This window comes from Strix uralensis, chromosome 23 (assembly GCF_047716275.1).
Source record: "Strix uralensis isolate ZFMK-TIS-50842 chromosome 23, bStrUra1, whole genome shotgun sequence".
In the NCBI taxonomy this organism is placed as follows: domain Eukaryota; kingdom Metazoa; phylum Chordata; class Aves; order Strigiformes; family Strigidae; genus Strix; species Strix uralensis.
Window position 1 is genome coordinate 3756463 of NC_133994.1, and position 26841 is coordinate 3783303.

A 26841-nucleotide genomic window follows, 5' to 3' on the forward strand; every position below is an offset into this window, starting at 1 on the left:
AGCGGATATTACTACAGCCTTACTCAAAACAACTCTCTGTCATCATTACACTTCAGCTGAAGTTGCCAGACTACTTTCCTCCCTGTTGATGTGCTCCAAAGTGCCCAAAGAATAAGACGAGCCAATAAATCCAAATTCAGTATCTAGTAGTGACGTACCACCAGCACACCGAAGACTCCTCAGAAACAGAGCCCTCAGCGCCGGACCACGGCAGGAGTGTCTGATCCTCTGGGTTGAACAAGCTCTTGAACTGATCTGCAGAGACGTCCCAAAAAGGGGCATGTTTCAGAAGAGAAAAGGCTGATAAAAGGAGCCAGGTTTCACAGAATCACAGAATCATCTAGGTTGGAAAGGACCTTGAAGATCATCTAGTCCAACCGTTAACCTAGCACTGACAGATCCCAACTACACCAGATCCCTCAGCGCTATGTCGACCCGACTCTTAAACACCTCCAGGGATGGGGACTCCACCACCTCCCTGGGCAGCCCATTTCAACACCCAACAACCCCTTCTGTGAAGAAATACTTCCTTATATCTAGTCTAAACCTTCCCTGGCGCAACTTGAGGCCATTCCCTCTTGTCCTATCGCTCATTACTTGGCTCAAGAGACTCATCCCCCCTCTCTGCACCCTCCTTTCAGGGAGTTGTAGAGGGCCATGAGGTCTCCCCTCAGCCTCCTCTTCTCCAGACTAAACCCCCGCAGTTCCCTCAGCCGCTCCCATCAGACCTGTGCTCCAGACCCTGCACCAGCTCCATTGTTCCTTCTCTGGACACGCTTGACCAGTTCCAAGCTGCCAGCCATTTGGACTCAAAGCTGAGGATTTTTTGAAGACTTTTTTTCTATTATCTTAAGACCAGGACAAACATCATCTGTTCATTAACCATATCATGTCCTTTCCATGTGGCTCGCCTCTTTCTCTTAAGAGCTGAAAAAACAAAGCCCTGTGAAGACTTGTTGCTGTAATGGTGAAGGCTGAAAGAGTGCACAGAGGTAGAAAAAGAAAGGGAAAGCAGCCACAGAGTTTCATGGAAACCTTCTCATAACTTCTGCAACACTATTTCCTAGCCTCTCTTCAGGGACACATATCTGGATACATACCAGCACATGGTCACTTGGTGTGTGGTCCGGTCAGGCAAAACTCCATCGCCTGCTTTCTTTTTCAGCCCACATCCTCTCTGTAATTAAAAGGAGCTGCATTTCCCCTCACTGGATTTCAAAAACCCTTGAAGAAGCTAAAGGGGGGCTGAAAGGAGGAGGAAGAGGTTTTGATTGTTTTCCTAAAGGTACTTTCTCCTACTGACACCTCTATTCTAGGTACTTTTTCAAAGATATCTGTATTGTTTCCTCTGAAAAGCTGAAAACCTTTTATTTCTCAGGAAGAAAAAAAAATACACAGACCTGTCCAGTTCAGAGGGAAAAAAAAAACCCAACCAAAAAGCTCTGTCAGGATACAATTCTAGGTGAGAATAATAACTCATTGTTCCATCTGTGTGTGTGTAATGGAACAGGGAAAGGAGAAGAACACAGGGGGAAGACAGCTGCCCAAGTTTTCAGCTCTCACAGCACATAAAGCCACTCATTCTATACTCTATTAGGTGTTGCAGCTCTAATTCCCAAGAACATCCATGCACATGTTTCGGGGCCATCATCAGTGGGAAAAGAGCATATTGCTCAGATGAAGTATAACCAGTGACCATGTCCAAGCAAATTTTCCATACCCAAGACTCAAGTTATGGACTAGAGCTGGGATAAGCCAGGAAGGAGCAAGGACTTGCAGGTAAAAGTAGTCAGTGAAAGAATTCCTTCCTTGTGTTCAATTCGTGATGCCTCAAAGCTCAACACATTGCCTCTAAGCTTGTGTGTCATGTTTAATGTGCTTTCCTGGAAACATGGTTATGTGTCACAGCTTTGGTTTACTCAGAACTGTGAGAGTTGGTCAGACTTTCCACTGAGTTACAATCTGTCAGTGGGTTGTGGTGGTATTCTTCAATACTATGATATTAAGGCATGCTGCATTGCTCTGCTCTTAACTTGCATCTCATCACTGCAGGGCACCTTTCATGCATTAAGAGTATTAATTGGCTCGATCTTATGGCCAAAAGAATACTGTTATTAAGCATTTACTGCAACACAAAGGTCTCCCTGCAGTAGGAAGTGGTCCAAACCCCCTCTGATAATCTGATGCTCCCTTCCCCCCGCCCTCTGCTTTCAGGCATGGAGAAAGCAGAAAGGGGTAAAGAAATAATAGCAATAAATAAAACTGCTCTGGGACTCCACAAGAGTAGCTGTTCCACAGGAGGCCAAGTTTTTATCCACTGAGTCTCAACACGTGCCGCAGCTGGGAGAGGGGAGGCAGTGGACCAGCACAGGTGGAAGACAACAAACCACGACAGCAGAAAGAGCATTTAACGGCGTTAAAAGTTAAATGTTAAATCCATTTAACAGCAGAAACGTGGCCTTTGGCTGAGGCACAGGGACAGAGCTAAGGGAAGAAAACTATGGAAACCAGTGGACTGACTCCATAGCGCCAGGCATGAGGGCAGTAACACAGGTGTGGGAACTGGCTCTCCTGGCAAAGCCATTTGCCCTGCTATTGCAGGGTAATTACGCTGCTACCTGGGTATCTTTCCACATCAGGACACTGTTGCACAGCCATAATCTGCATCTGTCTGCACACTGCCTGGCTAAGCAGGTGCTGTCAGTACTTCACTTTATGATCAGACAACACCCTGACTCACAAAAATCACATGAAAAGAGACACTAAGCTCGCATGAAGATAACCCCCCGTTTTACACGTATTCCCTTGCTGTCATAGCTTGCTCAAGGCAGCTCGCTGTGACTGAGTTTATTTTCCACTCTAATTAGAAGCACTTCCTGCCTCTCTCATTAACTCACAGCCACTTCTGATTGCAAGATTACTGGGGAGCTGGCGAAGTCAGATCCACGCACTCCCCACCCAGCCAACGCACGGGAGAAGCTGCACTTTTTCCCTTCTGCTGGGTTGCTCCATAGCGTGAGAAGCTGTGGTCGGTCAGAGCCGTCCAAGAGGCAAAGGGTCTGTCTGACTGCTGGGATGTATTTCCCAACACAAAAGGAAGCATTTAAAAAATAAGGCAGCTGCAAAACCCTCCCTCTTGCCAAGCTAAGAAATGACTGTGCTTGGCAGAGAGGAGTGCAGGTTCAAGGCTGGTGACAACTGCAAGGGGGGGAAAAATAAGGCCAAGACAGGTTTCATTGGAGTGGTTAAGGCAACAAGGAGAGGGTAAAGTCTCACCAGAGCCAGTCAGCCTTGCCACGCTGCTCCCTCAGCACCCGGCTGTGGGGGGAGAGAGTACGGGCAGGGGCCGAGGCTCAAACCGTGCTGGTGTTGCTCACGTCCTGTCAGATGTCTGTGCCCTGCCAGACAGGAACGCGCTGTCCACTCTGCCATTTGCACAACGTTTCTCTAAACACAGTGTTGGTAAAAGGATTTATAAACTTACTGGAGTTTCCTAAACAAAATGAAGGTTGTTTAAACAGAAGCCACCATAAAAAAAAAAAAAAAAAAAAAAAAAGAGGTCTGTGTTATAAGTGCCTGGAGAAACCTCTGCTGAGCTGTTTCCCTGCAAGGCACCAGCTGGATGGTGCTCATGGAAGGTTCATGCCTTGAACCTACAACTTGCTCCTTTTATCTCAGTGATTCATTGGGTCAATGTTACTTTTCCCCTTTAGCTCACCTTCAGAGAGTTCAACCCAGCGCATCTGCTCCACCGCATCGTGAGGGGCTACATTCGCAAAGACCATCAGCAACACTGCAGCTTCCCTTTCTGCAATTGCCTTGGTCCCAAGGAACAAAAAAGCACTTTAAAGGTGATGTGCATGATATTGTCTGGGAATGCAGCCACTGTGAGGCTCACTCTCCTATGGAGGTGCTCCTGGGATCCCTTAGAGTCACAGAATACAAGTCTCTCCCAAAGGCAGCGACACTGAGTTCCTTTAAAATTGGAGTGAGATGATTCATTCCTGCTGGGACTGAACATACTCTCCCCAGAAAATAAGTGGGCTCGTTATCTTCCCTCCTCCGGCAACAATGGCTCTGGGAACAGGAGCATGTGCAACCCACAGGGATGAACAAACCCGGGGAGGGGCAGGAAGCAGTGTGTGGCTTTAGCACAGCCTCTGCAGCGATGGGGAGAGTTCAGTGAGTGACCTTTTTACTTCAAGTGGTACCACAGAGAGGTCACCTCTGTGCAGCACCTCTCCCCTTGCACATCCGTTAATCGGAGCAGGGTGTGCTGGAGAGGTCGAGACAGCCCCTTCCTCCACTCCTCGTCTGCTGCTGCCTGCTTACCTGACAGAGAGAGTGAAATCTCCTGGGTTGCTTTTACTGGGTCGAGCCAGAAAGCTGCCATGGACACCCCTGGTCAGGAGCAGCTTCTCCGCCTCAATTCCGCTGATGTTGGGATGAAACCACCTGCAAAGTGCAAATGTGACACGTGAAACAGTAATTAGCCTGAGCCGGCCCTGCCTCCCTTCCCTGCTGCCCGAGGGGCAGACGCTAGCATCCTACCTGCCAGGCAGGCACAGAGCCCCAGCGCCATCCGGCAGCTCACCCACCTTCCTCCCCACCACGTCGCAGGAACAGCTTCCACTCAGAAAACCCCTCCATTCAGATGTTACCATGGAGAACATCTTCTCAGGCATGCATCAAGGTCTCTTTCCCAAAGGACTTTGTCCTCCTCTCCCTCAGATCAGGCAAAAGCAAGAGCCCTACGCCCTTTCTGCGGCACAGATAGGAGATTCTCTCTCTGGAGGAAACCACTGGCTGAGAAAATAGTTTTGACTTTTCTGGCTCCAGGTCTGATCCTGGCTGGCTCCTTCCCACCCAGCACCTACCAGGCTCACACCCTGTCATGTTGCTGGCAAATGAACCGGGCCCAAGACAGGACCTGCATCCCTGAGGGCACTTAAGGCATTTCTTTAAGGGTTTCCAGGCACATTGCAGGACAGAAAAAAACCAGAAAAAACTCCAATATCAAGGGCACTAAACTTCTTGTTCTCCCCAGCAAGAGCCAAAGGCCTTCAGTCTCTCCCATTTAAAGGCTGTTACGAAGAGGGGATGCTCTGAGCTGGAGAGAAGAAAGGCTTTCCTTTGAGACTGTCCAGGAAGGAAAGGCACGTTCTGGTCTGCAACACACTGCAGCAGCAATGATACGAGAGGATTTCTTAAGCACTGCTGCAACCACAACAGCAAGTGCATGCTCCAGGATCTCCCTCTTTGCCCAGTCCACAGAAGACAAGTCATCTGCTCCAACCCCAGCTACGGCAGCTTTGACTCTTCAACACAAGGTGAACCAGCTGCCTTTTGACTCTAATTAGTCATAGCTCAAGCTGTGGTGCCGCAGCCACCTTTCCTGAGAGCACAGAGGAAAATGACCCCAACCACACAACGGCTGGGTCAAAAGCAAAGTTCTCTGCACGGGACCAGTGCACAGCCAGGGAAGCAGCAGCAGAGGACACGCTGCTGGAAAGCAGCGGTGCAGTCGGTGTACGTGTGTAACAGGACATAGTCGGAAAGGGAGAGACAGCTCACCCTAAGGGGAAAAATGTTTCATCATATTATATGCTACTTTAATGTAATCTTTGTACTTTAAGTGTCATCAAGCCATCTACTGACCTCATTTCTGATGCTATCAGTCTTGATCAAGTTTTCTTGATGGAATCGCAAGAACTGGTGCTTCCCCAGGCTTTAATGTGTACTAAATATGCATGCTAGCCTAATGATTTCCCATGTGGCACTAGTTTTAAGGCTCGATTTTTCAGAAGCCACTGAAAATCCACTTTCTAAATGCCAGGCTCTTTTGAGTAATCTCACAAGTCACACAAAGAGCACCCCAAACTGAGAGTCACTCAGTTCTGAAAGCATTGCTCAGTTTTAGCTCATGCTCCAGCAGACATTTCTGCATGGGACAGCTGTAATGAGCAAAGAGAAGATGAGCCACAGCTAACACTGTATGATAACAAAGCTAGATTATTGAGTATTTCTGGGCAGCACTAACGGCAAGGGAACAGGCTGCACACTCAAAACTCCCTTCAGAGGAAGGACGATGTTGTGAGAGTTCCTGCATAGGCACACAGGTCTGCAGCACCGCTCTGAACCAAACCACTCAAAACTGCAACACTTAGTTTTCCAAGCAAAGCAAAATGTGGGTTCTCCAGAGGAGCATGTCTGGAAACATTTAGTAAGCTAGTTTCTTGCATACAGCTGTCTCTGGATCAGGTTCGCTAACACACTGTCCCCCCAAAGGGTTTGCAAGTTTATCTCGAGCGTTGCAGAGCAACGCGTAACCTAGCATCTCGCCGAGTGCCTGCCTTAGGAAATACACCCAAAGACTAAACCTACAAACATAAGCACACGCACGCTCATTAGAGTGTGTTTGTCGATGAGATACACATAGAAAAGGTCAAGAAATGTCACCATCTCCTCCACAGTTTGGGATTTCCTCCCTCTCACCACAAGCCAAACAGTTTTGATTAAAGATCCTTGAATTCTGGAGGAGGAGAGGACTATTAGGGAAGGGCCATGGAAACAGATGGTAAACAGGAATCCCAGTGTTTCCAAGCCTTGTATTCCTGACATCACAGGAGTGACACCCTTTCATAAATCCACTGTCTGTAGGGCCAGCACTTAACCGTGCCGCAAAACTGCCACTGGCATAGAAACGAATCCTCTAATGGAGCTTAATGGAGCTCAGGGACAACACAAGGCTGCCAGAGGCCACACATAATGTTTCCACTGAATGCCTAATGGCAATAAAACCAACGCAATATCGCTAGCCAGAACATAGTGGGAAAAACCTAAGGAAACATCTCCGGTGAAACGGGATGAGAGCTGGTGTAGGCACATACCCGTCACCACGAGCCAGTTCTGAGGATACCCTGGTCAGTGCGACAGCAGCGTCCACCCCGGGGTGCACGCTCCTCAAAGGCTGCCCTGACAACAGGAACCACACACCCCAACACCTCCCCCTGTCCCTCAAGGATCCCACGTAAATACTGGCTGTCCTGGGATGCCACACCTCAGCTGGGGCCAGGCCTGTGTGATGCTGAGAACGGACAACTCTGTGCAGGTTGTCAGTGTCAGGAAGAGAGCAGACGTGCTGGGGCTGTAAATCTTCCAGCGTCCGAGGCACTGGGCTCCCACAAGGAAGAAGGTGACAGGAACAAAAGGACCTTATGTCCGACCTCCCTCCAAGTGGAAGGATGAGTGCTTGGGAAGGGAGCACCATAACCCTCTTCCTTTTCCACCGCAGCAGCTGTTGACCACAGCTACAACATCAATTCGCATCAGTCCCTTTTCAGCATCTTTTCCTCAGTGAAATACTGAGAGGGAATAGCAGGGGCCACTTACAAACTCTGCAAACACAAAAGGGACAGCGCTGGGTAACAAGAGACAGGGAAGGAAATATTGGGGGCAAATTTGGGGCTCTGTCAACTTCGATGTTGTCTTCGTGTCACTAAACAGAAACCTGAATGCTAAATGCCCTTTTCCCTTAATGACCCCCACTGCTTGGACAGGAACCAATTCATACACACGTACACAGACAGCTTGTTATTTAGCTTGCAAGAAGCACAAACAATGAGCTGAGGAGAAAACCTCTGCAGTGCTCACAAACAGAAGAGGGAGGAAAGGCAATTTCCGAATGCAGGAGTAAAAAAGAAAAAAAAAAAAGGAGAGAGAAAAGGAGAGAGAAAAGGAGAGAGAAAAGGAGAGAGAAAAGGAGAGAGAAAAGGAGAGAGAAAAGGAGAGAGAAAAGGAGAGAGAAAAGGAGAGAGAAAAGGAGAGAGAAAAGGAGAGAGAAAAGGAGAGAGAAAAGGAGAGAGAAAAGGAGAGAGAAAAGGAGAGAGAAAAGGAGAGAGAAAAGGAGAGAGAAAAGGAGAGAGAAAAGGAGAGAGAAAAGGAGAGAGAAAAGGAGAGAGAAAAGGAGAGAGAAAAGGAGAGAGAAAAGGAGAGAGAAAAGGAGAGAGAAAAGGAGAGAGAAAAGGAGAGAGAAAAGGAGAGAGAAAAGGAGAGAGAAAAGGAGAGAGAAAAGGAGAGAGAAAAGGAGAGAGAAAAGGAGAGAGAAAAGGAGAGAGAAAAGGAGAGAGAAAAGGAGAGAGAAAAGGAGAGAGAAAAGGAGAGAGAAAAGGAGAGAGAAAAGGAGAGAGAAAAGGAGAGAGAAAAGGAGAGAGAAAAGGAGAGAGAAAAGGAGAGAGAAAAGGAGAGAGAGAAAAAAAGAGGGGGAAAAGCCCTCTGTGAGCACAGGCACCTCTCCCATGGAGATTTCCAGAACAAAGAAAACCTCCTTGCACAGCTCATCTTTGGAGGCTGCCTCTGGATGGGAACGTATCGCTTGGCACTACCGCACGCAGGCTGCCTTCTTGAGCCAGGGAAGATGCTCCAGGCCTGTGGCACGAAAGGGGTATTTTCAAATTCAAGGTCATCTCTGCTTGGGAATTCCAGTTCTGAAACTAAGCATTTGCTCCCCAGAGGCTTTTCTGCTTGGACTACGTGGGAATTTGCAAAAACCATGAGGTTTGTGGCAGCGCACATCCTCAGAGAGCTACAAATGGCTTCAAACGACCTCTCCCACTCACAGGGTATATTCTGACACACCCATTTCCAGGTCCCAGCAAACTCCCCGTGCTGTACACAGTGGAATAAAAAAACTGATAGCAAAACCAGCCAAAACTGAACTTAAGGCTCTAGTTTGTGAAGGTTGCCCCATCCTACTTGGTGTATGCCAAGAGCCTGCTTGCTCTAAAGCTCTCTGCCACGGCCGCTGCCTAGTCCAAGGTGCTTTTAATCAATACAACTTGTTTTTCTCTTGACCCGGAGCAAGCTGTGCTTGCAGAAAGCATCATTAGAGCTGTTTTTCATTATGGTTTTTACTGGAGTACATTTGTTGGTAAGCAAAACCAACCCACAACAGAGCAGACAAGAAGAAAGCACCAACCCACACATCTCTCGCTAAATGGCAATACTAAAACCTGCAAATGGCTATACTAAAGCAGCCTTCAACAGTTCCACACACTGCAAGATCTAGCCATGCGTCAGAAGAGCAAGCTCCACTCACTCCCAGATGAACCCTGGGCATCACTTCAGACCTTCTGGACTCACAGATTGTTTATAGGAAGATCTGTGATATTCTGAGAAAGCAAGCAAATAAAGAGGATCCAAACTAGAGCCCCAGCACAGGGGGGAAAAAGCACATTATTAATATCACGCCATGGTTTTGATGTCAGCAAATGACATTATTGTGCAGTAGGTCACTCAGGCAACCGCTCAATTGTTAGTGCTTTTTGCAGAACTGAGTCACCCCTGAAGAATTAAATAAGAGCGGGGATCTAACAACTTTTCGTATCTACCGCTACAAGTAAATATACACTGTCTACTGCAGGCAATACTGCTTTCCTGCAGAGAAACGCATTTGCCTTCCATCGTTCAATCCATCTAAAAAATCAAACTTAAATTAAAAAGCCACCCGCAAGTGCCTTTCAGGAACCAAAGGTACACAAAGAAATTTAGTAAAATAAACAGAGAGAAAATGGAGAGTCTTGCACGCAAAGTCCCCACCACAGACTAACAGAACAATGGTGCCTGGGCTGCTGGGAGGGACAGCCATGGGAGAGGGCTCCGTGTAGGGTTCAAGGCCAGGCTGACCACAGCACAGCACGTTCAGAAGCAGAAAGGTCCAGTAGCCACAAAACCACCAGAAAGCCCGTTGTGATTTTACTGCGATAAACTCTGACTGATGCAACAGCTACAGACCCATCCTGGCCCTGTGGGTACCAAGATGAACCATGCTGGTGGCACAGCTCCCCAGGGCCAGCTAACTCAGGTACAGGGACCTCTGGCTTCAAAACAGGCCCTTGGGTGGGAGAAACATTCCAGCAGAAGCTCTGGAAAAAGAAACCTTTATCTGTGTTAAAAAATTACAAAATAATTTCTCTTTAATTACTAAAGCTGTTGTTTCCATACAGTATTACTCATTTCCTCCCTAGCATGAGCAGGAATGCTTTCTTCTGCTGGAATGCATCCTTGTGCCCCTGTCTTGGGATAAAACAGAACAAATAGTTGAGCAACACCGTTACACCCTCAGAAATCTATAAAACAAGGCATTTTGAAAAGCCTAGCTGGGAATCCCACTATTCTGAACAGCTCCAGCAAACATCCCATGGATAAAATGCACCATACTTGATACTTCTGAAATGATTCAGAGGCCACTGAATGTGGCATCAGGGAAGCAGGGTGCCAGCATCCACCAGCACATGAACTCTTGAGAATGACTGTCTGAGGTATCACAGAGGGATACAGCTCTTACAGAGGACTTACAGAGCTGTGCTGGGGCCTAAGATCCTTTAACCTATAGATAAACAATACAGTGAGGTCTCAGGGGAGATGGAAGCAAGTTATTCCAGATCTCCACCTTTTCTTTTTCCCTTCCCTGACACAGCTCAGAGAAGGTACAACGTGCATCTTGCACAGAAGAGAATGCTGCCAAGTGAACACCCCAGCTGCTGAGACTCACGGGTCAGCAGACACAGGATGTCTACCCCAGAATACTGCACACATGAAAGCCAGAGTCACCACAGAAGTCTTAAAAGTAATTGTCACAGGGCTCGGGAACAGCATGTGCCCAGGGTTTCAATGCAATTATTTTGGGACATCCCCAGAGAGGCCAGCCCCAGGTGCACATCTATTGCAGCTCCCCTGGTGCCTGGGTTTGAAGGCCAATTTCGCCCAACATCAGCAAGAGAATTTGGAGCATTTGTCATGGTAAAACTTCTTTTTGTTAGGCTTGGAGAGGATCAAAGCAAATGTGGCTCAAGAGACAACGCCTACACATGCACTTCGTGTGTGGTTAGCACTGTTTGGTTCAACACAAACTCCAACCCAGCAAGCTGAGGTGGTGCAAGAAACTGGAAAAAAGGGGGAGGAGAGGACCAACCGCCACCAGACCTCCCTTCTGCTATGCCACAGCCTCTCCACACTAGCCAGGAGCAAGGGCCAGTGTTCACAGCAGGCACTGTCCATACAGGGCAGGCGGACCCCCAGTTCCCCAGCCTGTTCTTCCAGTGCAGTGAAGGAAGGGCAGGATGCGGATCCAACCCTTGGAGGCAGCCAAGCAAATAAACAACTGAAGCTTCTTCCAGCAGAGAAACAAGGAGGTTGACTTGTGAGAGCAGGCGTAACTTGGGGCAACACAGCGCTCTACGAGACTAAGTTTCCTATTCAGAATCACACAATCATCTAGGTTGGAAAAGACCTTGAAGATCATCCAGTCCAACCATTATTCAGCAAATAGGAAGAAATCTTCAGAGCTGCTTAAAGGATCCAGACACTTATCATCCATTGAAAGAGAATAGAAAGATCCATCAGCTTGTTGTGTTTGCACACTCCTTTCAAGGCTGAGCAGCAAAGGATACATACGAACGGAGCCCTCCCAACACAGCTGAAGCAGAAGGGAGGCTGAGACAGTCACAGAAGCAATTCACTCTCTGTAAGGTCATTAATCCTTAGAATTAGGGACTAGTAGGTGCAAACTTCTGGGCTGAGCAAACCCTGCTGTCCTATTCCCACGAGACACCTCTGGTAAGGAGGAGGAACACCCATGAATCAGGATCCTGGCTTGGAGAAGAGAGCAGCAGTTCTGGTTCTGAGGGAGATTTACTTAGACTGCAACTCAGACCCTGCTGCCTCAGGGAACAGCAAGGCTCCTAAGCCATTCCCTGTTAGTTGAGGAGAGGTCATACTTGTCCTGCGACATTAAGGCTTAATTTAGCTGTGCATTTCCTATACAGCAAGGCTGCTGTTGGCTTCAAGATGTTTCCATACCGAATTATCAGTGTTCACACCTCCGCTGAAAGTTGTTCTACACAGGCATGGCTGCACATAAAGCATTTCTCAAACCTGACAGAGCTGCAACAGCCTCCTTTGTTGGTTCTGGTCTGGTTCAATCCAAATCCCATCAGAAGACTCATTATACCAAGCATCGCCTCAAGGGAGTGTGTTAAATAAATATACCCTGCAAATCTATTCAGTTCTACATACAGGTAAATATTTTCATTTTCCTAAAGCAATTAGCATCATGACAGCTAACCGTGCCAGTGCACATCATCTAATGTCCCTCAAGACTTTTGTAAACAACTTTTAAAACAAACAAACAAAAAATCCTTACCTTTCTAAATCAGCATACCCATTTCCATGGCAGGTACAGAAGGCTGCACTGCGTTCTCTGGGGTGCAACAGTCACTTCTACAGATACTGGCTTGCTTCCTTCCCTATATATTTTACAGAGCATTTTCTTAATGTCCCACACTGCGGTGAGAATAGTTAACTGCTTTCTCTGAGAAGGTACACATCTTATCTTCACCAAATTCCAGTAGAATTGAGATGTCTAACATCCTTAGGCTCATTTAGAGCCCAATTTTCGCACAAACCAAGTTCTCACCACTAGCACAAACAGCCAGCTCAAAGCAAACAAGGTGTTTATGCAGAAAGTCTGGCCTGTTTCCACATCAGTGCTGTTTACTCCAACACTTAAAGACCAGGAACAGCCGAAGCAATAGCAAAGAGCGGATGGAGGGGTTGCTGAGGCCCTGACCCTGCCCAGAGGTTGGTGGGATTGCTCCCGACAAGCAGATTCACAGTTTTCACCCACTTTTCAAATTGTCTGAGGGAGGATGGTGCAGCCATCCTGCGGCCTCCCCCGATCGCTCACACGGGCAGAGTGCTTTCAAGCCAACAGGTTTTGACACCCAGAGAAAGACTCCAGTGATAAATGTGGGACAGAGAGGCACAAAAGCCTGGGTCACGCAGCACAACCCGTATTTCACGTGGTATCACCGAGGTCCCCTGGTTCTTGACAAACCCTTCAATGAAAGTAGCACAGGCTCTCAGAGTAGCTGTACAAGAGCAGATAAGCAGGATAAAACCCTGCCATGTTTTTGACACGAGTAGCCAACTGCCCCCACCCCTATGGCTGAACTGTTGGAAGAGAGAGCAATATTAAACAGCAAGGATGAAATGGCGTGCTGGGTTGGAGGAGCCCAGAGACCCTCCTTTGCTGCAAAGCAGAAGTTGAGCTCTCATTTCAGGAGGGGCCGATTGGTAGTTTTTGCAGGCAAACCTTGTAGCCATTCACAGGGTTTTGTAGAATTCTCTTTTAACCAGGTGATGTGCCCCACTGGATTTCGATACCACAAGAAAGAGCAGATGCTGGCAACCCCCTCTGTGTGCAGCGGCCAGCCTCAGCTGAGGATGCACACGTGTTTCCACCCACCAGCCCCACCTCCTCCAGAAAGGCCAGGTTTCCACTGAGACCCTGTGAAAAGAGCCGGGGTTTTGCTCAGCGTTTTTTTTCCCCCTTGTTCAATTTTGAGGCATATGGTTAATGAATGTGTGTGCACAGAGGGACTTCCCCAGAGAAAACACAACCAGAACAATGCAGAGCACTATGTCGGAGAGATGAGGCAGAGGAGTCCAACAGAGGCTCAGTGACCTGACAGCAGCGGGCACAGACAGATTTGGGGTGCTGATTTGCCTAACTTGGTGCATTATGCATGGCCAGGTCCTGCAGAACACTTCTGCCAGGCTCAGGTCAGAGAGGGTCTCACCCAAGCCCAGCAAAGCAGCAGGAGAGCCAGAGACACAAAACCAGGAGCCCTGGTCCTGCATACCAGAGCCCAGGCTGCTAGCCCACTGGCAAGCCCCAATGAAGCCCCTGGTGCTGTTTTCAACATCTACCAACACTGCCATGAAGGATGATCAGCGCTGCTCCTCCATGCCTCGTTGCACCGCTGAGCTGAAACTGTGCTGCAGGACCTGCTCACACACCCTCAAGACCAAACCCATGGGGAAGCCTTTCCTACCCCAGGGACCCACATTCCCTTCCTAGCACCCCGCTCCCTTCTGGGCAGCTTTTCAAGCCAGCTAGCACGTCATAGCTCAGTAACAAGGCAAGGGCATCTTTTCCGTTTCATTCATCAGTCTTTGGACCATCCTGAGCCCATCCCCAGCTCTCTGCCTGTCTGCAGGACACGCCACGGCTGCTTGTGCAGAGTGGGTGTGAAACAGCCTTGGCTGCAGCGATGGAAACCTCAGCCTACATCTCTGCCCACGAGACGATGACCTTCAGAGCTGCTTTGAGCTGCAGAGCAGCAGCGTACCTAACGCTCCTCTGTGTCACGTTCAAAGAGGGGTTTTAATTCACCACCCACGTTTTGGTTTGAAACGCCAATACTAGTCAGAAATGGTTTCATGTACAGCTCTTCAGAAGAGCTTTTCCATAAATGTCTCTTGCAAGACAGTGCACTGGGCAGAGAGGTTTCAGTCAAAGAAACCAGTTTTAGCTAGGGATTAGCAGTGGCCTCTGACTACGTGGGTAAGATCAGTTTTATGACCTTGTCATTCAATTCCAGTTTCAGTCCTGGCCCTGGAGACCTGGAGGAAGGTGGCTGGACAGACCCACAGCTGCCATCCTGGGGGAGAGGGTGGCTCCTGCTGAACCGGGAAGAGGAGGGTACACATACAAAACCCAGAGACAGCAGCGAAAGCACTCCAGGAGTTCTTGCGTGCGGGCCTTACAAAAATAGGAGCAGGCAACACCCTCCTGGCAGGTGCAGACAGTTTCCATTTACTGGCTCTGGAGCCTCAGCTGGCATTAATTGTTAATTAATATAAATTCACATCTGTCCTATCTCCCTGACACATGCAAGATTCTGCACTCATCTACTCCCTATGATTCAGTCCCTTTATCTAAATTATTCTAGTCCATGCTTGCCATTGGCACATCTTCCCCTTTTCACGCGCTGTCCCATTCATTCACCTTCTGGGCCATCCACCCCATCTCCCTCACCTCCTAAAAACAGCAACACATTCATGATCTGTCACAGTCTCTTAGCAAAGGGTTTCAAGTTGGTCAGGTGTCTAAAGCAATGATTTTACCTTAGAAACTAGATAGCTTGTTAAATCTGGCTGACATCAGAACAGAGAGAAATCACTCCAAGGACAAGTATCACGAAAAACTCCTGTCACGTAAATAGCAGCCAGTTAAGGCTACACATCAGTTCCTCTGCCTGGGATGGATGCACAGGCAAACATATCATCCAGAGGACCTGGCATCGCTCTGTGGTCCCAGACTCGCTGCTCTGCAAAGTCTGCAAGGGTTCACTCTGCTTCTCTGCTTTAATGCGAAACTGTGAAAATTTGCTTTTTGACTGACGTTCTTTCCACCTCAGAAGTAGGCCCTGCTCTTTTCTCATATCTCACCAATACGAAGCAAAGCACACAGTGGCAGTATGCCTTTCGTCACCTCTGGAGCCAGTGGCTGGCCATGGAGATGCAGCAGCCACGCTAACCAAGACGGCGCCGCTCCAGCTGTGCGCAGGAACAACATTCCCCTTCACCGACTTGGCTACCATGTCACAGTCTGGACTGATAAAGGTGTAGCCAAGTCCTTCTCTGAGCTGTCTGTCTTCAGGTTCAACGCCTGCCGTGACAAGTGCAGGCACAGAAGCCCTTCATTCAAACATGTTAAGGTACTTCTACATCTTCACTAACATCAGGAGCAAAGCCCCACCTTGACAAGCTCTCAAAGGGTGGCCCCTGCAACAGGGTCTCACAACGTGAAGTCTGGAAAGAAGAGCTCAGGAAAGGCCAGAAATAGCGTGGCTTGCTGAAGTTTACCCAGTGAGACCAGGACTAGGACTGGTGCTTCATACTCCTATTCAATGCGGCCTCCAAGCTGGGCCTAATTTCCATTAAGGCTGACCAGCCTGGAAGGACAACACACGGTTCAAAGAACCTGAAAAGGACTCAAAGCTTGGAGGCTGACCTAGTGACAGCCAGTGGCATCTAGCAGTGACCTCTGTGCCCTGCCATGGCTCCCTCAGCCCCGGTCCCCATCACCGGCTGCCTGCTCTGTGAAAGGGGCTCGGCTCCACGCAGGCCAGAGCACGAGCACTGGGGGAAAAGAAGAGTCAGTGAGTACAAGTTCACTTCTCTAAAAAGGCTATGATCTAAGATGCAAAGAGTCAAAATGCAATCACATGGTCACCTGTTAGCTCTCTGGGGAAACCCAAGACTATTAATCAGGTCATCAGCTCAAAAATAGCAATTTCCAGAAGAAAAGCCAGAAACTGCAAATGCAGACCTTCCATTTGTGGAGAATATTTCTGTTCACAGCGCACTGCACAGGATTTTCACTCTCTCTGTTAAAGCCTGGGTGAACTTTACAGACAAAAGGTCATGTTCGTACCCTTTTCACTAGATACCCACTATGACAGCCTTGCTACGGGGGAAAAAGAAATAAATAAAGAGATAAAAGACTGACACATTCATATTTTTCCTTTTGACCCAAACAAGTGCTTGCCAGGCAGGAGGCTGTGACACAAAGTGCCTCAGCTGAATACCCTCCCACGGACTCTCGTGGCTCCGTGGAGGCTCTTTGTCGCAGCCAGCACACAGCAGCCGCGGACAGGGACAGTGGCAGCTCGGCCGCTGCAGGCAAACAGCCCGTCAGCACATCTCTTCTGCATCCACGTTCAGCTGCTCAGAGAAAAACTGGGATGATTTCCTGCTGACAGTTCAGCAAGGGCCTTTGGCACACAAGCTGCCCCATTTCTGACGCTCATTTAATCACACGCCTGTTTCAGTGGCATTTCTATCTGGATCTTTCAGCTCAAGTCTTAGAGGCACAGCTCACCCTGGCTTCAGGGACGGTGGAGGAAGATCAGCAGGTCTAAAGGGGTGGACAGCTCACAGGAGATGCTGATTTCACAGTCTTGGTGGTCCTTCCAGCAGTCAAGGTTAGTCTGGGCCATATCCAAGCTGAAGTGGCTGCAGAGAGCCTGGTCCCCCTCCCGCCTGCACACACGTTAAGCCAGAGCGTTTGGAGGCTCTGCCTATCGTAGGGACTTCCTCACAGCCCATCCCACACCGCTGATATGGAAAACCTCTTTCACCATCATGGCTTGCGCTCCCCAGATAATGGCTCTGCAGCAACAAGGAGAGGAAGCCACAGACAGAATTAAGATCCAGGACACAAAATTACATCATTTGCAGAAAAAAAGACTCGAGCAAACAGTAAGGCAGCAGAGCACGAGTGTGTGACCTGGCCTTCAGCTGCAGTGCGAAGCTGAGTGGCGTGACACGCTCGCATGGGTGCACATAAAGGATGTGAGGGCACCTGGGACCCGCCTGCTGCACTGCTGTCTCCTCCTCACCCCACCTCAGCGAGCAGCTGCTGCCCATGGCGGCATTTCACCCCCACCGAGGCCAGCTCTGCGGCCCCTGGGAGGCTGCGGTAGGCGAGGGGCTTGTGCACATGTCCAAGAAACAAGAGGGGTTATGTCTGTGTCACTTTGAAGGTCTGCCATCACTCACGGTTCATCGTTTCACAAACACTTGGTCTAGCAGCTCTGGTTCTTACAGCAACAGCTTGTAAAAACTTGAGCACATTGATTGCTTAAGCTCTCCCCTTGCTGAAAAGACTTCCTGCAACAACATCCTAATACCCAACGTGCTTGCTGGCATTCAGGCTGGCTGCACAAGCAGCAGCTCTGTGTTTCTCTTTGGCCAACTTGTGCGGCCAGGAGAGTCTATCCAAAGGGTGTTGGACACAGGGGTGATACAGGGGACATTACTACACATCAGAGAAAAGTCCAACTGATCTTCCCACTCTGCTGTGGATCAGTGCAAAATGGAGCGTACCCGTTTGCCTTTATGCCCGGGTATTCTTGCACCCATGTTGCCTTGTGGCTACCATATGCAGCGTGCCTGACTATAGCCATGGAAGGACACTGGCAAATATCAGGCTCCAGCTGGTCTTCTCTAGCCACAGGATGAGATGCCTCAAACTAAAAAACGGAAAGCAGGAAGGAAGGAAGGAGTTGTTAGAGAGCTTGGCCTCCCACCACAAGTGCAAACTTACATTTTCACTTCCAAAATAAGTTATTACACGCTCTTGCTTGGATGCAAGAGTTCCTTCTTTAGAGCATCACAGTTATCTATCCCACAGGGCCCATCCCCAGCAGTTTACACGTGTTATCAGCAGACCCATGTCAGACCACTCCGAGGACAGTCTCAGCAGAAAGAAGGCTGTAGAAACGTTGGCATATGAGCCATAACGGACAAAGAAAATGGGCCACTTTACAGACCAACTCCAGTCAAATCTCAAAGATACTACTGTAGACTCAGCTAGTTCTAGGCAATAGCCAAGAGAAGAGCACACCTTGTGAAAAGGTTTCCCCTGTGCTCGGTTCCTCTGGGCAGAGCAGAGCCCTCCTAGCATGGGCCACCAACACTGCAAGGTAGCTTTTTTTGCAGAAAGTGAAGTCTGAGCATGTGGGTTTTCAGCCCACACTTCTGCATCTCAATACTTTCCCTTGTTTGCGTTTGGAGGTGGAGGATGTAGCATCTTGTAAACTTTTCCTCTTGGCCTGACTAGCTTGGTCTCTCCACTTTCACCTGAAGCCAGATACCGGAAAGCAGCAATGGGGAGTATTCCATGGAGGTTTGACTCAGGGAGTAGGAGAAAACAAGCCCCTTTTCTCCCTCAAGGGGTTCGGTCAGAATGGACTGCGCTACCACGACACTGCAGTGTGGCATTAAACCATATCCCCTGTGCTTCCTCAAAAGGGCTATGCAAAATTCCTAACCCAAAGTATCTCAGCGTCTTGGGATACAGCAGACCTGGCATGTTAACACTTACCTCTACATGTAAATCTGTCAGTGAAGTTTCCTGTTCTTGAACACTGAAACTAGACATAGTATTTCCACTCGTTGTACATTTGATTTAAACACATGGCCACCTCAGAAGTTGGTTTGGCTGCTCAGGAAATGAACTATGCACACAAATACAGCCTGTCTTTACTGCCAAGAATGCATGTCAGTTATGGGATACCCACGTGATCTGGGCAGAGGGGTGTTAATGTAAACTTTGAAGTCAAATTCTGTGACTAGTGTAGTGAAGGCTTTGGGCAGAGACTGGAGGGTAAGCCACCTATCCTCCTTTCCTCAGAGGATGGTTTTTGATAAAGGACAAATCCTAAACCTGCCACCTCTCCTTTTGAATCATTCACACCAGCGAAGGATTTGGCTCTCAGCCTACCACTAAAATTTATAGCTGGTAAAATCCAGGTGTGAAGTAGCTGGGGAGGGAAGACCATGGATTAGCACCTCTCTGTCACCTGCACAGAAGAACCAGTGGGTCTTGAAGAAAAGACCACAAGGGCTGGAATAGGCACCAGCTGCTACCCTGGGAAATGGTGGATATTCCCATGGGCAGCAGAGGACTTCAGACACCAGATGCCTTTACAGACATTTCCAGCCAGGAACTAAGGCCTCTTGGTAGCTCAGCAGAAGGCTGCTCCACAGCTATCCCAACTGCCTGCACAGGTCTAGGAGCAACTGCATGTCCAACGGGTGCTTTCAGGAGCAAAACCTACTCCTGCCCAGTACCCAGCTGGTACATGTCCATTGATATCACAGAATCACAGAATCATTCAGGTTGGAAAAGACCCTTGGCATCATTGAGTCCAACCATCAGCCCTACTCTACAAAGTTCTCCCCTACACCACATCCCCCAACATCTCATCTAAACGACCCTTAAACACACCCAGGGATGGTGACTCCACCCCCTCCCTGGGCAGCCTATTCCACTCTCTGACCACTCTTTCTGTGAAAAATTTTTTCCTCATGTCCAGTCTGAACCTCCCCTGTTGCAGTTTAAAGCTGTTCCCTCTTGTTCTGTGAGAAGAGACCAGCCAGCACCAACCTCTATATCCCAAGGGCAGAGGCTCTTGCTGAGACAGTTTGGGTTTGTTTTCAAAACAAGTGTAAACATTTCTTACAGGACAGCACCATATTAATTTCCCCATTCAGATTCCAAATATTTGCTCAGCTCCAGAAATAACATTACCATTTCAGCTCTGCTTCCAGGCATGCCCCTGCCCTCTGGTCCTGAGGTCCTGACCCTGCCCCATGTCAGCTGTGTACCTGCCCCCCAAGGCTTTGGGGACCCCCCACCCCAGCATCCCCAGCCAGAACTCCGTTAGCAAGAAGGCAGCTGTGAGTTTAGTGCGTGGGTTTGGCACATGTTACACTGAGGCAGAGGACGGGAAGCACAGCACAAGACCGAAACTGCTGGGGGGGGGGGGGGCGGGGAAGACACAAATTTTGCCTGACAATTCTCAGTTTCCACAGAATGGGAGAGGCAGACCTGGTTTTATCAGGCCAACGTGCATTTCAACACCCAGTTATACTCACCTGCACTAGCAGGAAACTGGCAGCTGGGGCTCTTCCAAGTCGCCCAGAGGATTTACACCCATGTTCTCTTAATTAAAAAAAGGTGTAGCTAAGTCCCTCAAGCCGTTTTGAACGCACCAGCCCCAAAGGTGTGCAAGGTTATTATTTTCAGCTGCAGTTTTCAAATTTTCTGATTTAATTCTCTGAATCAAACTTATATTTGAAATGGCCTTTTCTACCGAAAGAGTATTCCACTGTTAGGACCACCATAAACACCCAGCTACACTTTAACCTCAGCCAGAGAAGGCCTTACCTACTAGACTCAAAAGGTCTAATAGTAGGAGAAATCTCTTTTGAACTCCCTCCATTCATGGAGGTTTACTGGCCTGTACATTGCAAATGGTTTTGTTCTCATAAAGCAAGTTAAAATTAAATTGCAGGCCCACCTGCCAGACAGTTGGAGCATTAAAAATACATATCACCAGCCAGCACCGAAACTCGCCCAGCTGTTGTCTGACTGACAGGCTTCCTCCTGGAGCAGAAAAGTATTTGTTTAGCTGCTTTGCTATGATCCAGTGAAGCAGAACACACCCAAAGAAAGACCAGAAACGGAGAAACCAGTCACTTCTGCACCATGTGAGAGAACTGCATTGAAATGAGGTTAGTGCAAAAGCCTTGGGATGCTCTTGAGATACAAGGGGATGTAAACTACCAATAGGCTGGAGCAACTTTCATCATCTGAATCCCTGCAGAGTGCTGCAGAGCTGCCCACACCCTCTGCACGCCCAAGGAAGGAAGGAAGGAAGGAAGGAAAACCCAAGGCATGCTCCACGTTACCCTCCATGGCAAAGAGCCACAGCCACTTGCACAACGATCCCATTGCATTTAACAGCCTCAAACACGGCTTCAGACAGCCCAGTTCCTGCCCTGGATCTGTTCCCTGCATTTCCAGCAGACAGGATTGCTTTCCTCACACATGCACTTGCCTGCTGTGCCTCCCGGCCTGGCAAAGGGATGGCTTCACGCTCCCTGCCCTGCTCCAGCACAGCCTTTCACATCCAGCTGCTTTTACAGCTCATGCCCCGTATAATAACCTTCACTACTTTACACACTGCCCTTCTGACTAGACGTTGTCACTTCATGCAGTTTGTACCTATCTGCAAAATTCAGCTTGAGGTGTCCAGCACCTTGAAATGACAATGCTCCCACACAGGCAAGCTAGTTATCAGCACATGAAAGCGTGCTCAGCTCGAGACATGGCAAGGCTAACAAGGAGATAAGCAAGTAACTACTAACATAGCATTGCTAACAAGGTAATACAAGATAAAAATCTAATAACATCACAAAATAACCTACTGCTCACAGCAGGGATAACCTCTCCCAGGCTGCAGTCAGCACCAAAAGCCTCTTCAGCAATCATATTAACAGTAATCACAGTAATCATGTAAACGAAACTGCTAACACACCGTTTCCCAGTGCTGAAGCCAGCACAAGGCGAAAGTTACCATCACCCATGTGCTGCAGAGGCATCTGAAAGGTAGTTTCCACTGGAGAATCTTGCACTTCTCCAGAGAATTTGCTAGTCTGTGGCTAACGAGCACTGTTAATCACTATTCCCACCCTAATAGCGCCCATACCTTCGTAGGTGCTCTCTGACTGTGATTAGCTCACATCCTCCCGAGCATAAGTGGAACCTTTCTGTGCAATCTAAACTACAAAGATGATCTCCATGCCTTCTCCCCTTTGCTTTGTCCCCACTCAGAAATATCAGCTTTGTTAAAAATAGAAGCTAGACATACACAGAACAGATATCCTACCTCACCATAACTGGTCAAGGCTCCTGACCCGGCAGAGTACGCAGAGAGATTCGTTAGTCCACAGAAACCACAGGACAGCTCAAAACGCAGTAAGATTCGTAGGATATGGGAGATGGGGAGAGCTTGCTCTAGGATGTGGAAGGCAGTTTGCTGCCCGATAGGAGCGTTCCAGCCTCCAGCATCCTTCAGGAGGGTTGGCCAAGGTGGTGGAGCCTGGAAAGTTTCAAGTGAAGAAGTGACAGCTCGTTATTTACCAAAAACCAGCCCAGCTTATTCTGGAAGGGAGTAGGGGTGGAGAGAAGAAAAGGAAGTCATCTCGCTCTCTTATCGGTACAAAGCCGGCAGCTGTGAATTGAGTGTTGAGAAGGGGACTGGGGAGGGTAACCACCACGTGCACATGGTGAGTGACGACATCTGTCAGTTTATGGGCAGCCAACGCTGAAGAAAAAGAAAAAAGAATGGCTAATGGGCAAAGTTATATTCCATGGAGCTTCTGTATCTGAACAGCGCTTCCCAGGAAATCTTCCTCCTCCACGGAAAGCAGCAGGAGAGATTTGGGCTCCAGACCTTCAGTGCAGAGCGACCTGCTGAAACAGCCGTCATCGCCGTCATCGCGGCTGCGAGGGGAGAGCAGCAGCTCTGGGAGCTGGGCTCTGCTCCTGTCGGGAACAGGACCGCCGTGCTCCTTCAGGAGGAACCTTCGAGATACTCAGATGCACTGAAACATCCTAATCTCTTTCCTAATCTCATCATTTGGCTCTGACTCGGTTCCTCTGCCCTCCAAAGCAGGGTTCGTAACCCTTCGCTTGTGCACCTTATCTCTGCGCTCTGTGAGCTCTTTGGGGAAGCATACTGCCCTGCTCTCCGTGTTAAACAGCACGTACTGCTGGGCCCCAAGGACAGCTCTACCTCGAGCAGAAGCGTTTCTACACAGCCCTTCTAAGCTCGCTTTTTTCTGGACAGTTGACAGGAGCATGTAGACCACATAGCTGTAAGGCACCCAAGTTAGAGTCCAGTCCCCTTGTTCAGGCACGGAGAGAAAGAGTCACTTCCTGAGCGTGATGCAGAACAGAACCCAGTTCTCTGCCCTGACTAGACAGGGACACTCATCTCAGCCACTCAGCACAGGTACCTAAAGTTAGACAGCCCAAGCATCTCAGCACATCCAGGTCTGGGGTTTAATGTGGAGAGACAGCGACATTTACAGGGAGAGGTAACATCTTTTATTAGCTCAGATGATGTAACTGGAAAATGCTGAAACTGAAAATATTGCTGAGATATTAGCAGCATATGAAGGAGTCTGAGCTGCCTCGGAAGTGGTTGGTACTGAAACACAGCTCCTGTCAGCACCCTGACTGCTGGTGCTGGGCTGCATGTTCAAAGGGAAGGTCTCTTCTTCACATCAAAACCACCAACGGGTGGATCAGGCTGCGAAGGTTGAAGTGGCTCAGGTAGATCTGGATTTGCAACATAAGGGTGAATTATTTATGGCTCTGTGGGCCCATGACACCTCAGGCCACCAGGGAAGAGATGCAACATATAGATGGGCTCGTGATTGAGGGGTGGACTTGACCATGGACACTATTGCACAGGTTATCCATGAATGTGAAATGTGCTGCAATCAAGCAAGCTTTCAGGCACACAGACCTTTCCTCAGGCCACCCTCAGGCAGAAAGAACTTGTGTTCTCAGTCCTGCAAGAAGCCAAAAGCTGTGGTGGCAGAGGACAACTCCACTCTTCCAAACAGAGCCTAAAACCGCCACCGATCTCCCTCTCTTGGCTCAGCAGGCGAGGGAGCAAGACCACAACACCCAGTCCTAGCAAACCTGGGATCATTACAGCCCTGTGACCTCATGACTGGCCAGATAGCTCACTCTTGCCTAGTTCTTTAACATCCTTGCGTCATCAGCTTCATAGAGCAGGAGAAACAAGAGCTCAGAAGGCTGTCCTGTGGGCTGGCAAACAACTAAATATACATCAATCAAGGTATTAAATAGCTGGGAATGCGGCTGCCTCTGCAATCCTGAGTATTTAGTCCATTATCCCACAGACACTTAGCACAATTATGGTTGCTTTGCGGCTAGCCTTTAATGTGCCAGCAGAGCAGCTGAGGCACAGAGGAGATTAGAGATCAGCAACAGTCCCAACCGCAGAGCAAAGCCGAGCACTCTGGAAGCCCTGTCCTGCTGCAGTGAGCTCGGAAATGCTGGGCAGGACTGGGGACTGTCCTCACAGGGCCACTGGTCCTGAGGAGGGGGAGCGGGAGGTGAACAGCACAGAGCTTGGTCTGCGTTTAGGGTTCGTCCCCACCTGAGTGCCTCCTAGAACAAAAGCTGGGCTTCTTGTCCTGTTAAAGGAGGAAGAGCAGCTCTTACACTCAAGGAGGATGCTCACTTCCACGTCAGTAGGAAAAGCTGGCAACCCCAGAGGGAACTCAAGAGCAACTCAGGGGTGTAATTCCTGCTAATGGAGAAGATCCAGGCAGCTCTCCGGTAGTGCCAAGCTTCCCCATTTTTGCTCCCCAGGTGCTTGATGCAGCTGGTGAGAACAGCCCTCAGAACAACGCTTCCCTCGGGGGCCGCAGAACACAGTGGCGAGGTGCTAAGGACAACAGGTTTGGCCAAGACATGAAAGGGATCAGCGGCAGGGCAACAGCAGCACCCCATCTTCCCTTCACTCAGCTCGGGCCGGTACCCCCTCTGCATGCTCTGCGGTTCCTGCTGCTCCTGCTACGATGGGCAAAATGGAGGTGTCCACACTAGAGGCAGAGCTTCTGTGTTTTCTAGGTTAACTGCCATAAGGCATCTGTTCAGCCAGAACCTGTCGTCCTTACTTTCTCACGCCAGCATCGTAGCATCCATGACAATGCCACCATCCTGAACATATGCCATCCTGTAGGGCAGCCACCACATGGCACCCCAGAGGAGCAATGTCCTGCCATTGGGGCAACAGCTGCTCCTGGGCAAACCCTGCCCCTGGTTCATACGCTACTGAAGGCTTTTAAGCTCCCATGGACCCTAGATGGCCTTAAAGTACCAGAGAGGCTTAGTGTGGCCATTCTGCACAAAGCCATTCTGCTGTGCTGGCTCTGAGCTCCTGGCTTGGCTTTTTTCATCCTTTTGCCATATCTCCAGGTCATTCCCTAAGCCCAGCAACATTGCTTTTAGTAATATGCAAGTGCTGGAAAAGCAATCCTAAACCATGGCTCACAACCAACCCTGCACAGTACTTAGAGATCCAGGAAGGCTCAGTGGCTGCTTTTGCAGGGATATTTCTGCATCTCTTTGCAGCAATGAAGCCTCAGAAATTTCATTTCTGTCTCTGGGAAGGGCATTGCTTGGAACAGGCATTTGAGCTCTCTTCTTATCCCTAGAATACAAGCAGATCTTCTACTGAGATTACCCTAACAGCCAACAGGCAAACTCTTCCAAGGACACTCAACAAAATATCCAAGGAATAAGAACGCATCCTCTCTCTCTCTGTGTCATCATTCCAAGGCTGAAAGCAACACTGAAAAACAAGCCAAGGAAGAGCTGAACTGGCATTTAACAATCAAGGGCATCAGCAATTTCACAACTAGAACAGGACTTTCCTTTGTTTACTGCCAGCACTTCCGTGCAGACCTGTGCTTTAAAATATACACCAGTTTCCTACTTAACACTCATACACTCTTCCTCTGCTCATGTAGGCAGACAGCACTACGGGCCAGTGGTCAGACATCAGAGATAACAGTTGGAGTGACACAGCAAAAAGGGGGGAAAAAAGTAGGTGCTGGCTCTCTGTGGAGCTGTGTCTTCCCTTTCTGCAGTATGTACATCCTAACGTGTTTCAACACACCACCCGCAGACCTCTTCTGTCATTCCGGCCTTGGATCTCAGCACTAGAAGCAAATTCACACGGGACTAAAACTTTTGTCTCGTGAGATTCAGCAACATCCAAACCATGTCAGTCCCATGTACAGGGACCAGACTTTTGCTCCCTCCCTTTGTGAACGGTGTACACGATAGCAAAGCCTTTGTGTGGAAGACATACACCTTCCACGCCTGCTGTGAGCTATTGCTGCGAAATGCTACACGGCCCCTGCTCCCCGCAGCTCCCATGCTGCGCTCTATCGCTCCTGGGCTGAATGAGCCAACTTGCCACCAGCACATGGCTAGTGGCCACTCAAGATATCCATTGCAGGGCTGGGAGGGGGACGCTGAGCAAGGACACCTCTGCTTTCTTCAGCATCACCCAGGCTCACTGAGGTCAAGTCTCCTGTCTACTCGGCACTGGAGAAAAATCTCTAACTGGGCCTTCAAGATGCTGTGCTTAAATATAATCCCCAGGACATTTTTTGTTTGAAACCAGATTGCTAGAGCCAGCTGTTTGCATGAGATCCCGTGCTGTTTTCCTCAAACCCTCTCCTCTACGCTTTGTCAACGTGCTTCATTGTCACAGCGAGGATTCTTCACAGACTTCAAACTACATCTCAGCTTTCTCATGCAGTCACTACCTGACAGTATTGTGCTTTCCACTGCTTTTTAGCCATCCCTTCACACAGAAACCTGTTCAGTGTTCCCTTCTCCCCCAGCACACCTGCCAGAACCCTCTGCCATGAGCCAAGAAAACCTGCGGCAACTGAAGCAAGAGCCTTCTTCTGGGATAAATACTTGTATAAGCCAAAGAGGAGAGAAGAAATGGCTGTCTGCCTTTCCATGAGACAGAGTTGCTGCCCAAACACCCGTGCATGAAGTACGAGTGACAGGAGGCG

At 49.0% G+C, this 26841-nt stretch overlaps 1 protein-coding gene across 2 annotated transcripts in view; it reads right to left on the bottom strand.

Moving 5' to 3' along the window:
* The window catches only part of LOC141953903 (tyrosine-protein phosphatase non-receptor type 11-like), a 58158-nt gene that overhangs the window by 20016 nt on the left and 11301 nt on the right, over positions 1–26841 (bottom strand). For both annotated transcript variants that reach the window (XM_074892837.1, XM_074892836.1), the window contains exon 2: positions 4333–4455. In XM_074892837.1, coding sequence (XP_074748938.1) covers positions 4333–4455 — 123 coding nt within the window. The remainder of the gene's footprint in view (positions 1–4332; positions 4456–26841) is intronic.